Genomic DNA, 14,763 nt, shown 5'->3' on the forward strand with positions numbered 1-14,763 from the left:
CTATCGCCGTTAGGAGAGCCTTGTGGCTAAGGCTATGGCGGGCTGATTCAATTTCTAAGAAATCGTTAACGTCCCTGCCATATCAGGGTAACCAACTATTTGGAGAGAAATTAGACAAGCTCATTTCGGATGCCACAGGGGGAAAGAGCAGCTTTCTCCCACAGCAGAAGAGTAGACTGCCTTTTCGTCAACCGCAGGCGCGCTTTCGAGCATTTCGCACCCCCGGATGGGCAACAGCAGCCAGTTCTACCGCCCCAGCTCGCTACAACCAAGACAGCGAGCGCCAGGTCACGTATAAAGCCAACCCGCTGGGGAGGATGCGGGGCCGACCACCCAGGTCAAGGGGGGCCAGGTCCCAGAGGACCTAAGCAAAATGACTCGAGGCATCAGGTACCCGAAGACAACAGAGTAGGCGGTCGTCTGCTCCGGTACCGCCACGTCTGGGTCAAGGTGGCACACGACGCATGGGTGGCGAAATTAGTGTCATCCGGGTACAAAATAGTTTATCGGACATCCTCCGAGACGATTTTTTCTTTCCCGGCTTCCCAAATCGGAATCACGGGCAGAGGCGTTGCTAGGAGCCATCAGGATTCTTCAGTGCAATGGGGTCATTGTCCCGGTACCAGAGGGCGAAAAGGCTCAAGGATTTTATTCCAACCTGTTCGCGGTCCCCAAGAAGGACGGAACAGTAAGACCGGTCGTGGACCTAAAGCTCCTAAACAGGTTCATCAGAGTCAGGCACTTTCAGATGGAATCCCTCAGGTCATTGATATCGGCCATGGAGCAGGGAGAGTATTTGGCCTCAATCGATGTCCAGGACGCCTACCTGCACATCCCTATTTTTCCCCCGCATCAGAAGTTCCTTCGGTTTGCAATCAATGGCCAGCATTTTCAATTTGTGGCTCTGCCGTTCGGGTTAGCCACGGCTCCCAGGGTATTCACGAAGGTAATGGCGGTCGTCATGGCCATTCTTCATTCTCAGGGCATAGTGGTTTTGCCGTACTTAGACGACCTCTTAGTAAAGGGGCCGTCCTTTCAAGCATGCAAGGAGAATGTCAGCATCACGCTGGATACCCTATCTCGCCTAGGATGGTTGGTCAATGGGAAAAAGTCATCTCTTATCCCGGCTCAGAGGATTCCATTCCTAGGGATGATTTTCGACACCTCCCGAGGGTTGGTAATTCTCCCTCAAGACAAGGCTCGGGTGCTCCGGCAGGGAGTTCGGAGTCTTCAGCAACCAGGCCCTCACATGATTCGATTTGGGATGAGGGTTCTAGGGAGGATGGTAGCGGCAATAGAAGCAATTCCGTTTGCTCAATTTCATCTTCGTCCCCTGCAGCACGCTCTCTTGGCAGCGTGGGACAGGAGTCCGTTCTCCCTAGATCATCAGTGCAGGTTGCCCTTTCAGGTCCGACGAGCACTTCAATGGTGGATGCGCGACTCCTCTCTCCTTCAGGGGAAACCCTTTCCTCCAGATCAATGGTTGGTGATTACAACCGACGAGAGTCTTCTCGGTTGGGGAGCAGTATTTCGCCATCACACGGCACAGGGGCAGTGGTCGCCCCAGGTGGCTCGTCTTCCGATTAACTTGTTGGAGATTCGAGTGGTGCGGTTGGCGTTGCAGCATTTTCAGCACTGGCTAGCAGGACGCCCAGTCCGGGTCCAGTCAGACAACGCCACGGCGGTGGCGTACGTGAATCACCAGGGAGGCACGCGCAGCAGGGCAGCCATGCGCGAGATAGAGCATGTACTCCGTTGGGCCGAGAGGCACCACTCCGTAATCTCAGAAGTTCACATACCAGGCGTGGAAAATTGGGCAGCAGATTTCCTGAGTCGGCAAGGTGTCGTGGCCGGGGAATGGTCCCTGCACCCTGAGGTCTTCCAGCAGATTTGCCAACGGTGGGGGACTCTGGACGTGGACCTGATGGCCTCCAGGGAGAACGCCAAAGTGGGCATGTTTGTCGCTCGGTCCCAGGACCCGCGAGCAATCGCAGTGGATGCGTTGGTCATTCCATGGAGCCAGTTTCGGCTCCCATACCGGTTTCCCCCTCTGCCACTTCTCCCGAGGGTCATCAGAAAGATCAAGACAGAGGGTCCCGGCGATTCTGCTGGCTCCAGACTAGCCCCGTTGAGCTTGGTACGCGGATCTAGTACAGCTTCTCGCAGATGTGCCATGGCGTCTACCTGTACGGCCAGACTTATTGTCCCAGGGGCCGATCTACCACCCGAACTTAGGGGCCCTGTGTTTGACGGCATGGCCGTTGAATCTTGGATTCTGACCCAGGCGGGGTTTGGGTGTGAAGTGGTTGCTACAATGGTTAGCGCCCGGAAGCCGGCCTCGGCGAGGGTTTATCATAACACTTGGAAGGTTTTCTTTCTCTGGTGTCGAGAGCACGGGGTTGCGCCTTTGTCTTCTTGGTTCCCAACATCCTGGCTTTTCTGCAGTCAGGCTTAGACGCAGGTTTGGCCCTGAGTTCCCTGAGGAGACAGATATCGGCCTTGTCGGTAGATTGCTACCAATATGCAGGTCAAGACATTCATTCAGGGGGTCTCTCATTTGGTGCCCCTCTTTAGAGCGCCCATAGACGCCTGGGACCTTAATCTGGTTCTGGGTGTTCTGCAGGAAGCTCCGTTTGAGCCGTTACAGGAAGTCGCATTGTCATACCTTTCCAGGAAGGTCGTGTTTTTGGTAGCCATAACTTCCATTAGGCGAGTCTCGGAATTGGCAGCCCTATCCTGTAGAGCTCCGTTTCTGACTTTTTTTTTAAGGATAAGGTAGTCCTTAGACCACTGCCGCCATTTCTGCCGAAGGTTGTGTCCTCTTTCCATATTAATGAGGACATTGTTTTGCCTTCGTTTTGTCCAGCTCCGGTACACAGAGTGGAGAAGGCGCTCCACACGTTGGACCTAGTAAGGGCACTCAGGAGGTACGTGTCAAGAACAGCACCTTTTCGCCAGACAGACTCGTTGTTTGTGATCCCCGAAGGGCGCAGGAAGGGGCTCGCAGCTTCAGGGTCGACCATAGCCAGATGGATTCGCCTAACTATTCAAGAGGCATACCGTATCAGAGGCACGCCGATTCCAACTGAAATAGGGGCGCACTCTACTCGGGCGGTGGGCGCCTCTTGGGCGCTTCGGCACTAGGCTTCGGCAGAGCAAGTATGCAAGGCGGCAACCTGGTCAAGCCTGCACACGTTCTCTAAGCATTACAATGTGCATACTCAGGCTTCGTCAGATGCGAGCCTGGGTAGGAAAATTCTCCAGGCAGCAGTAGCACACCTTTAAACAGGTGGGCATGCGGTTTGGATTAGTTAAGCCTCTTTCACACTTCAGTTATTTGCATCAGTTACAATCCGCCAAAAAGGCAGACAAGCGGATCCGTCCTCAACTGATGTAAACGGATGAAAATGAGGAAATTTAAAGGAAAAGCTGAGAGAGAGAGTTTTTTGGTCCAGCACCCAGACAGATTTTGGGGTTAATTCAGTGTCTGGAGGATCCGCCGGCCAAAAAACACATTGCAAGCTCCATTTGGAAATCTTTGAGGATGTTGACGGGCAGTAACATTGTGGCGGATCCTCAAAAAAACGGATGCAATGGACGGCAATCAGTCAGGATCCGCCAATAATGAAAGTCAATGGGGGAAAAAACGGATCCGCAAAGAAAAATGGCGGATCTTGACTGATTGTGAAAAACGGAAGTGTGAAAGAGGCCTTAGTGGCTCCCACCCAAGGACTGCTTTAGGACGTCCCACAGTCTGTGTCCCCCAATGAGACGAAGGAGAAACATGGATTTTTGTGAGTACTCACCGTAAAATCCTTTTCTCCGAGATGCTCGTTGGGGGACACAGCACCCACCCTGATAGCCTGTTGGCTTTGGTTTATTTTGATTAGTGTAATTCTTTATTGTAGGGTGGTCCTTTTTTCAGACATATGATTTTCTGCGGTAAGGCTAATTCGCTCTCAGCTTCTCCTACTACTTTTGCACTAAACTGGTTTCCGCCCGCTATCGGGGCAAGGGTGTATGCAGCGGAGGAGGAGCTAACTTGTTTTTTGTATACTTGGTGTCAGCCTCCAGACGGCAGTAGCACACACCCACAGTCTCTGTGTGCCCCAATGAGCGTCTCGGAGAAAAGGATTTTACGGTGAGTACTCACAAAAATCCATGTTTTCTTATTTTTTTTTTATTTTTTTTTTAATTAAAATTAGTGTTTGTACTATTTGCCTCCTTCAATTTGCAAACTCCTGCCCCGTGAATGCCATTTCAAAATAATGATTAAAATTGATGGAAAAATAATGAAAAATATCCAAAATTAATGAAAAAAATGAGAAGATGATAAAATATTAAAAAACCCCTTTAAACATAATTACAGGGCGTAAAATTCAATTTCATGGTTTAATCCTTTTGGGGCCAGACTATCTAAAGTAAAGATCCACCTAGATTCAACTTTTGACATATTCTTCAAAAAAATCTCATCCTCTTGGATTTTTCCGTACCACAAAATGATGTTCCAACACATGACCGACCATGTTTATCCGCATAATGGCGTGACAGGGGATTTCCCATGGATCCCTTTGTAATCTTGTCCAAGTGTTCCTTTACTCTGTCTGAGACGTCTCTTAGTGCGACCAACATAAAGGTTGTCGCGAGGGCACCTAACTGTATATATCACCCCTGTTGAATAGCAAGTGATGCTGTTTCTAATAGTGAACGACTCTGTCCTGTCTGTGTTCCAAAATGTCATTTAAACTGCCTTCTTACATTTTGTATGTACACAGCATGGGCAACTTCCGCAAGAAGTGAAACCCCCTATTCATAAAAGGTTGATTAATTATTGGTTTTGGGTTGATATCACTCATTCCCATTTTAGTAGTAAGGAGCTATGATATTTCCAATATTTTTAACCTTTCTATAAACAAATCTCGGCTTATTGGATGAAAGTTCTCCTACAATTTTATCTTTCTTTAAAATCGGCCAATATTATTGTATTATATTAGTAAATCTATTGCGGTTTACATGATATTGAGTGATGAAAGGAATTTTCTCGATCTCTTGTGATATACTGGAAGGTTCAGAGACCGATTTTGTTCCATGAATCAAATTCCATCTTGGCAGGGCTTTTGCATTTTGCCTTGCTTTTTCAAGAGATGTCGATTTGATTCCCTTTTTCAAAAAGCTGATTTTTTTAAATAGTGATTATAACATGGAGTTCAACTATCTTTGGTACAATTGCATCTTATGCAGGTAAATTGGCTCTTTGGGATGTTCAAAAGCCACGTGGGTAGGTGGCAACTGTCTGTGTGAATGTACCTGTTGCTGTCCACCTCCTTATGGTAGCACTTAGTGATTAGAGTGTTGTTTTCCACGTATATATTCAAATCCAGAGAGTTGACATTTGATGTCTGCATTTTAAATATGTGCAGGACATTCCTTTGGCATTACCTAAGTTAGTAAAAAAGAATATCTGGGATCTGATTTTTTTTTTCCTATGGCAATTTCCCCTTTTATGGTAGTTTATAAACCTATGATGCACACACGAGTCACTGGCTGGTAATTCTGCCATCAATTTGCCACCATTTTCTATGCAGCTACTTTAAGGAAATATGAGCGGATTCCAACTATAAGATCTTATCAGTCACTAGTCAGCTATTTAACATCAAGTAGCTATTGGCACAAAAAAACATTTTGACCATAGGATGGAAGATTTCCTCGGCGCGCACATTTGGCTTCATATTTGTTGCATCACTTATGTCAGAGTTAGCTCAGAAGGATAAAAATCCATCCAATATATATATTTTATTAATGTATTATTTGTTTTTCTTTCTAGTTTCTCAATATTTCTGCTGGAAATGTTCAAGAATATTTCAGTTTTGAAAATCCAGCGTACACGTCCACGCCAATATGTGGACAGAAGATGCTTACAACCCCCCTGCGGAAACAGACAACCCCTAAAAAGGGAAAGGAGAATATTGGGCAAGTAGACAAGGCGCTCCCGAGCATGTCAGCGATGGTTTTTTTTTTTTGTTTTTTTTTTCATCTTCATACTTGACAAGGACGTTGGATATTCTATATGTACACGTCTTAACTGGCATTAAAGAGGTTTATAACCAAGGTCGTAAGTTGCCAGTGGTTGATATTTGTTTATTCCTTCTACTCCCCTTAGAATTAATTTTTTTTCCCTTTTCTTTAAACTCTTCCATACATTTCCAGACATATGGCCTTATTTTATTTAGTGTTACGCCTTGCCTTGGTGAAGATAATAAAACTTGGCACTAAATGAAAAGGCCCTTATCTCTACAGCCATATGAGTATTTGTGAAAGCAAAAAAATGGAATACTCTGTACACCGACGGGAGAGAAATAAGAGCAAAACAAGACCATTTTCAACACGGTGACAGGTCTTCCTTAAAATGAAAATTTGGTCTTCGAAACTGTTAATATCGGCAATGTCCATATTTTGTTAAAAAATAACCATAGGCGCAGCTTTAGCCTGATTTCACCTTGATAATTTATCCACTAAGCAGCCATTTCACAGGCAGACGGTAAAGGAAATACTGGAGCTGCCAAGTACATTGATTGACAGTCAGTGACCCCGATTTATTCTGACCGGCGCACCACTTGATGAATTCGGTGCATGTTATCAGTGAGGCGCACCTCGCTCCAAATGTTACTCCAGGGGCAACATTTCTGGCGTAAGAAACACTGCCAATTTAGAAGACGTTTAAAAGTGGGCGTGGCCACTCTAGACTCCTCCTACAGCTACGCCCATTTGGCAGAGCTAAACTAGAGTAAAAACTTGGAAAATATTTATGCAACTTGGCTTTTTGCAAAATTTTGTGTATTTCCCAAGTGGTTTATGCCTTTTTTTTTTTCAGGCGTAAGCCATGATAAAGGGACCCATAGTATTTTCTATGCAATGTGCGTCATCAGTGAGGTCAATTTGTTAAGTACAAGTTTAGCTTTAGCAGCGACCTTGTAAGGTCAGTGGGGCTTATCTGTCGAATAGTTGTATTCAGGTAGCAATTTTTGCGAGATATGGTGCTCCATGTACCTACCAAATTACTGAGTTTCTTGGGGTTTTTTTTGCCCACATTTTCACTTTAAAAGGAGTTACTGTATGATTACTTGATACATAAGAGAGACAGAAGATTTGGCACTGCTCCTTAACCCCAAAGCAGTTCCATGACTGCTATTCAAGTCGAAAATCACACACCTGGACCGACCGCCAAAATACCGTCAGAACGGGTGCTCAATCCAGAAAAGCAAACATGTAATCTGATTTTATACAAAAGAGAAGAAAAAAAAAACGTGGTGGCACTCACCATTCTCGTGAAAATTCTTTATTAATTAAAAGGCATTGGCACGGGAGGAACGTACAGAGTGGACAACTGCCGTTTCACGCACTTGCGCTTCAACGGGTCCTGAGGCTCCACTCTCTGTACGTTCCTCCCGTGCCAATGCCTTTTAATTAATAAAGAATTTTCACAACAGAACTGTGAGTGCCATCACTTTTTTTTTCTCTTTTGTGCAAAATCAGATTGTATGATTACTTGTGTTCTATACCTTTTGGTATGAAGAATGTATCATCATGAAGGAGTGTACATGTGTCATTCTTTCATTGTGAGTCTTCTGATCAGGACCTGTTCATGTATTTATTTTTTTATTTATCATCAACACATTTGTTTCTTCAGATTTCGCACCCCCACAGTAAAGAAGTTCTTGCTAGGAACCCCTAGAACACCAACCCCTTTTAAAAATGCTCTTGCTGCGCAGGAGAAAAAGTATGGACCATTGAAAGTTGTGGTACGTATGGAGAGTTTGCATCATGCTTACATTCGTTTTTACGGCCAAGAATTCAACTGTAGATTGTAGCAAGGTGATAGAGTACAGACTGCACTTTTTTGCTCTGCTTTTTTTTTTTTTGGTGGGGAGGGGGAGTCAAACTATTTCTGCCTTGGCTTCATGTGTAATGCCTCAGATGGGATCATCATCAGTCAGAATAGAGACTGGCTACAAAGTGTTTGTTTCTTGACAACCCATCTTGTCTGCATGTCATGGCCATCCTAACGATTGCAAAGGGTACAATAACAATGGGGTTCAGTCACAAGAGTGATGGTAGGATATGCAAGATATAGATATATAGAATGATAAAACACGTCTTCCCCTTCCCCATCAACAAGTTTCGCTATTAATTCAGCTTTGTCAGGGGTACAGGGACATTTGTTCTTAAGCTTTTTTAAAAGATATGCAACATAGAGAATCCGCAGTTGGGCTAAGGCTTTTAATGAGTTAGGATGTTGCAGCTGTCCTTATGTGCTACATCTGGACGGGCAAAAAGATAGTTTTGTGAACAGGTTGTTTGCGTCATTTATCTATATGACCATGTCATAGTGTATGGAACTAAACTAGGTTTGGATCATTTCAGTCACAGCCTCTTGCACACCTTGAAGAAGATATACGTGAGGTACTAAAACAAGAAACTGGGAAGGATATATTCCTTAAAGAGGAAGATGATGAACCTGGGTATAGGGCACAAAAACAGGTAAAATATACATTTTCTGTTTTTTAATATGCTGTCCTAAATATTATTAAAAAGATTACTAACCCCCCATCATTCTTGTATCTAGCGTTCTGCTGTTAAAAAGGTCCGAAAGTCACTGATTCTCGATGCTTGGGACAAGGATGAGTTGGGAGCTCAGCTATTAGCTGATGGCACTGCTGACTTGCAGGTATGTAATGACTGATCTGGGATCTCATTTCTTGTTCTAATCAACTGGTTACTGAAGTGTATAGCACATCTTCCATACTCTATACAGTGGCATATAAAAGGTGGGCACCCCTGGTCAAAATTACTGTGAACAGTTCAGCAGGTTGAAGATGAAATGATCTCTAAAAGGCCTAAAGTTAAAGATGACACATTTCATTTTGTATTTTAGGAAAATAAATAAATGTATATTGTAATTTTTACATTTTTAAATTTACATTAAGGAAAATGGACCTATGCAAAAGTTTAGACATACACATGGTTATTACCTAGTAGCACCCAATTTTGAAATTCACAGCTCGTAAATGCTTTTTCTAGCCACACAAGAGTTTTTAAATTCTTGTTTGAGTGACTATCATCCATTCTTCCTTGGAAAATTCTTCCAGTTCTGTGAGATTCCTGGGTCGTCTTGCGTGCACTGCTATTTTGAGGTCTAGCCACAGATTTTCAATGATGTTAAGATCAGAGGACTGTGAGGGCCATTGTAAAACCTTCAGCTTGCTCCTTTTGCAGTAGTCTATCGTGGATTTTGATGTCTGTTAATTAGGATCATTATCCATTTTTAGAAGTCATCCTTGTTTCAACTTCTGCTTTTTTTACAGATGTGCTATGTTTCTATCAAGAATTTGTTGAAATTCATTGAATCCATTCTTCTTTCTATCCTTGAAATGTTCCCCGTGCCATTGACTGCAAGACTATCCCAAAGCATGATTGATCCACCTGCATTCTCAATGGTTGGCGAGATGTTCTTTTCCTTAAATTCTGTGCCCTTATTTCTCTACAGAGTTCTATTTTAACCTCATCTTAACTCCGTAGTCTGCTAAATCTTTCTGAAAGTCTTTTACAGTCAAGTCTTATTTGCCTCTCTAGTAATCCTGAGAGCAACCAAATCTCCAGGATGCCCAAACTTTTGCATTGGCAAATTTTCCTTTTATGTAATTTTTAAAATGTAAAAGAAAATATACTATTTTTTGCCTAAAATACAAAGTAAATTTGCCATCTTTAACTTTAGCCCTTTTAGAGATCATTTCATCTTCCACTTGCTTAAGTGTTCAAAATAACAGTAATTTTGACCAGGGGTGTCCAAACTTTTACATGCCAATGAAGGTCAGTACTGTACCATCCAGTGCTTAGACCTTAATCATATAAACTGTAATGAAAATGTTTTTGAATGTGAACATTTTGCTGCCTTCATTCCTCCACTTTTCAAGGGATGGTTATTTTGGCACTAAGACCCCAATTCGTCATGTTCGGGGTTTTTTAAGTCACTCCTCCTTTTTGACACTTCATATTTCATGCTATTTTTCACACCAAATTCTTTACAATGGTGCGCCCAATTCATAAATTTGGCACATAGTCAAAAGTGTTCTTTAATTATTCTGTGCCAATTGTCACACATTTCAAGAAATGACGCCAAAATTGTGCCAAAATACTGGCATCCTCAAAAATACATCAGGGAGGAATGAGCGGGAGGCTGGAGTGGGGTTGCGGCAGATTTTTCAACTTTTTTTTTAAAGTTGCAATTGATGAATCGAGTGAAAACGTCTGGAATCACTAAACACTGCCCACAAAGCGGAAAACAAAATAAATAAATAAAACAGGTATGCTCATATAAAATGGACTTAAAGGTAATCTGTTAGTAGGATCAATTCCCCATCCCTAAGCCGTCTCTAAGGGCAAGTAGGTCATAGAAAGCTGAATAAAATGATACCTTAATATCTGCAACCTAATGTTTTATTCCAGAGAAATCCACATTTTTCTAATATGTAAATGAGCTGTTTAGGACTACGGGGTGGACGCAGATCCACATGAGGGGGTGTTATCGGTGTGAAACATGTCTGTAATTCAGAACAGTGAAATTGAACTTTGTCTCCTTCCAAACACATTTTTTGCAGTTCCTGAGCTCTGCTGAATTGTAACAATATTGCAGCCCTGTCTGCCTGTGAGATGGAAGCTGAGAGGAACCTGCAGATGTGTCTGGTACAATCACACACAGCTCTGCAGTGAGATCGGGACAGCAGAGAGCAGCCATTACACTGGTAATCATTAAACATCACAAAGCTCACGCCCCCTACATGTAAAATAATCTCTGGAGGCAGAGTCTCATGCAGATTAGTATCCACCCCGTAGTCCTAAACAGCTCATTTACATATGGGAAAAATGTGGATTTCTCTGGAATAAAACATCAGATTGCAGATATCAAGGCATCATTTTATAGCTTTCATTTTAGCTTTCTATGACCTACATGCCCGTATAGACTGCTTAGGAGGGACGATCCTACTAACAGATTCCCTTTAAAATAAGGCTCAAATATAATAGTGAATTGGATGCAAACAAAAAAAAAAAGTGCAAAACACTCAACCCTAGACAAATGGGCACAAAGGCAATGATGAATCGGTTTCTGAAAGTGTCTACAATTAGACGGAAACACTTAAAGTATAGGGCGGATGTCCATATTTCATCAGTTGACGGCCTTGTGATGACGCGACCATCCTCGAATTCATTAAAAATTACTACGTTTTATTATCTTTAAAGAATGAAAATAAAATTAAGAGTGAAAATAGTCCAGTGGCTGAAAAGGATGACTGGATATGCAAGTATAGCCCTGAAAAGCATAGCCATATGGTACTTTCAAGAAAGAAGCCAACCCCTGACTCCAGAGCAATTAAAATGGGAAGATTTGACCAGGTATCTTTTACTTTGAGCTTTATAAAGTACTATCAGTAGCTGTAGTAGATATTTTATGTTGTGTGTTACATTTGCACTTTTTTTGATACTTTTAAAAATCCTTCAACATTGAATGCTATAACTTGAGCACAGCACCTCGCCATTAAAGTCTAAGAGTTACAGAAAAAGATGCACAATGAGCTCTCATGGAAGCATCTGGTGTGTATTTGGGGTCAAAGGACCACCATCTTCCAGAAATGTCTATCAGAGGTGTCGGAGTTCCCATTAATAGAGCACACGCTTGCAACCATTTGGTTTAGAGACTGCAAGCATTTCTCTAAAGCTTACTGGATCCAACTAGCTTTAGGGTCCTGCCCTTCTCCAATTCTGAAGAGGCAAAGCATTGGACAGCATACAGTTCGGACCAGTATCTGTGCTGTTAGCAGAAGTGTCAATCTTCAGGAGCACGTCACTTCCCCAGCAAAAAGGAAGCTGGGAGACAGGAGAGCAATGCGCTCCCGAGGAAAGAAAATGAGAATAAACCTTTAACTATCTTGGTTTTGGAATGTGTTAATCCTGAGGACTGAGGGCAATTATTTACATTGAGCTTATCTATAGAGGCTGCTCCATGGATGAGGAATTTGAAATGAAACAAAGCCCCCCTTCCCTCTTCACTTCAGCTGCTGCCACTGGGGACTTCCTTTTCTTTCAGAAAGCAGATGTGCTGTATTATTTTAGTCAGCTTTGCAAAATCCCTGAGAGTCCCTTTTTATCACTTTCTGTCGAACCTTTGGGATTTTTATCATTTGACCTTGAAAGTGAGCCAAACAGCTAAAGGCAAATTTTGGGTTGTGTTATCTCATAAAGGAATTGTCTGGGATATCAACATAAACCTAGGGGCTTGGAAGCATCTGCTTGGAAATTCTCTTCTTCTCTCAGCCTGGAACAGAGATTTTTAGATAAATTAGGTTCACATTTTGAAAAATGTATAGCTTTAACAGGTATAGTGTTTCTACTGCTTCGTATTGAAGATATCTTGAGAGCCTGAATCTTATCCATGAATTTCATCCATCATATGTATTAACAACTGTGTCTTAATATGGTATGATCAGACCATGTTCCTGTATGCTCATGGAGCGCCCCACAGGGCCGTGGGGTACTCGGTACTGGGCCGGTCCTTCAGGGAATGTTGCGGTGTCAGTCACCCGGTCCGTGGCCCTGGGCGTCCATTAAAATAAATGAGGAGGAAAGATTATAGGGTATAGATTTGTGACGCCACCCGTGGTGTTCAGCAATAAAGGGATGGCCTATCCTGCTTAAGGAGACCGTTGGAGCCGTTGGTGATGCAGCAGAGTTGTTACAGCTCTCCACGGGTAGAGCTAGGCCCCAGGGCAATTATAGTTCTTATAAAGGATAGTGACGTTGGGGTGCAGGACTGAGGGAATAATGAATAACTGCAGACACATGAGCTATAGTTTCCCTTACCATAGAATCGTAGAGTTGGAAGGGACCTCCTGGGCCATCTGGTCCAACCCCCTGCTCAAAGCAGGATTCGCTAAATCATCCCAGACAGATGTCTGTCCAGCCTCTGTTTGACGACTTCTATTGAAGGAGAACTCACCACCTCTCGTGGCAGCCTGTTCCACTCATTGATCACTCTGTCAAAAAGTTTTTTCTAATATCTAATCTGTGTCTCCTCCCATTCAGTTTCATCCCATTGCTTCTAGTCTTTCCTTGTGCAAATGAGAATAAAGATGATCCTTCTACAATGTGACAGCCCTTGAGATATTTGTAGACAGCTATTAAGTCTCCTTTCAGTCTTCTCTTCTGCAAGCTAAACATTCCCAAATCTTGCAACCTTTCCTCATAAGACAGGGTTTGCAGACCGGTCACCATTCTGATCGCTCTTTTCTGAACTTGCTCCAGTTTGTTGATGTCTTTTTTAAAATGTGGCACCCAAAACTGGACACAGTATTCCAGATGAGGTCTGACCAAAGAGGAGTAGAGGGCAATAAACTTCACGTGATTTAGACTGTATGCTTCTGTTAATACATCCTAGAATTGCATTTGCCTTTTTTGCTGCTGCATCACACTGTTGACTCATATTCAGTCTGTGATCTATTAGTATACCCAAGTCTTTTTCACATGTGCTGTTGCTTAGCCCTATTCCTCCCATTCTGTGTATGCTTTTTTCATTTTTATTGCCCAGATGTAGAACTTTGCATTTTTCCCTGTTAAAAACCATTCTGTTAGTTGCTGCCCACTGCTCCAGTTTATTTATATCTTATTGAATCCTCTCTCTCTCTTCTCTAGTATTAGCTATCCCTCCAAGCTTTGTGTCATCAGCAAATCTTTGCTTGATGGTTTGGAACGCAGACCAGAGCACTGCTAACAGATGGAAAATGGAGTTCTGGACAGCCTGGAAGCAATTTAGGGTCCCCTAAACCAGATAGAGTTGGAGGCCTCCTTGCTGCTTAAAGCTATGCTTGATCCTCTGTTCCTTATTGTCCTAGTACTTGCCTGTATGGCAGGCAGCTTGAACCTATTGCAGGTGTCGCTCTTTTGTGGCGGCTCCAGGCTCTGATATGCTGCTGTGTCCCCAGTGTTTGATGGGCCAGGGGACCTGCAGTTCCCTTCCCTCTGGATTTAGCTGCTGGGACTGTTGTAACCATGCAGCCATGGACTGCAGCGTCCGTTTTAGTGCTCTGTTCTGGGGTACAAGCTCCTCACTCTTCCAGTCTCCACCACTGACTGATTAACCCTGCCTCCAGGCCAGAACTAACAGGAAAGATCCTCTAAAACCAGGTTTTGAGCTCCCCCTTCTGGTCTGGAGTCAGGAAAAGTGTTGAATGCTCATGTTAACTAACCAGGGAACTACTCCTTGCTATCAGGCATGACCTCACCCCCCCTGTGAGGGAGGCAATGCCACTGTGGCAACCGGACTCCTGGGGTGCCACACTCAGACACAACCATTACACAGCACACAGCAGGGACACATTTATAAGATTATCTCAGCAGAGGAACATTTTATTTAAACACACTCGATTGTGGAACTTATTTATATTCCAAGATCTATTGATTAAAATCAACTTTCTCCTTCGTCTCATTGGGGGACACAGAGACTGTGGGGTGTGTGCTTCTGCCGTCTGGAGGCTGACACTAAGTATACAAAAAAAGAGTTAGCTCCTCCTCCGCCGCATACACCCTCGCCCCCAGACCGGGCGTAACTCAGTTTTTTGCTTAGTGTCTGATGGAGGCACACGCAGTCTGGAGCTCCAGACTAGATTTTTTTTTTTTTTTTTCTTCTTTTCTATGAAGATAAGACAGGGGCGACGG

General features: G+C 43.5%; 1 protein-coding gene across 6 annotated transcripts in view; it reads left to right on the plus strand.

Moving 5' to 3' along the window:
- Positions 1-14,763, plus strand: part of MYBL1 (MYB proto-oncogene like 1) — an 85,427-nt gene that overhangs the window by 57,397 nt on the left and 13,267 nt on the right. For all 6 annotated transcript variants that reach the window (XM_073583896.1, XM_073583897.1, XM_073583898.1 and 3 more), the window contains 5 exons: positions 5,825-5,970; positions 7,688-7,799; positions 8,422-8,538; positions 8,624-8,725; positions 11,296-11,448. In XM_073583896.1, coding sequence (XP_073439997.1) covers positions 5,825-5,970; positions 7,688-7,799; positions 8,422-8,538; positions 8,624-8,725; positions 11,296-11,448 — 630 coding nt within the window. The remainder of the gene's footprint in view (positions 1-5,824; positions 5,971-7,687; positions 7,800-8,421; positions 8,539-8,623; positions 8,726-11,295; positions 11,449-14,763) is intronic.

The sequence above is a fragment of the Dendrobates tinctorius genome, unplaced genomic scaffold, assembly GCF_039654945.1.
Source record: "Dendrobates tinctorius isolate UK_male_01 unplaced genomic scaffold, ASM3965494v1 ptg000082l, whole genome shotgun sequence".
Taxonomy (NCBI): domain Eukaryota; kingdom Metazoa; phylum Chordata; class Amphibia; order Anura; family Dendrobatidae; genus Dendrobates; species Dendrobates tinctorius.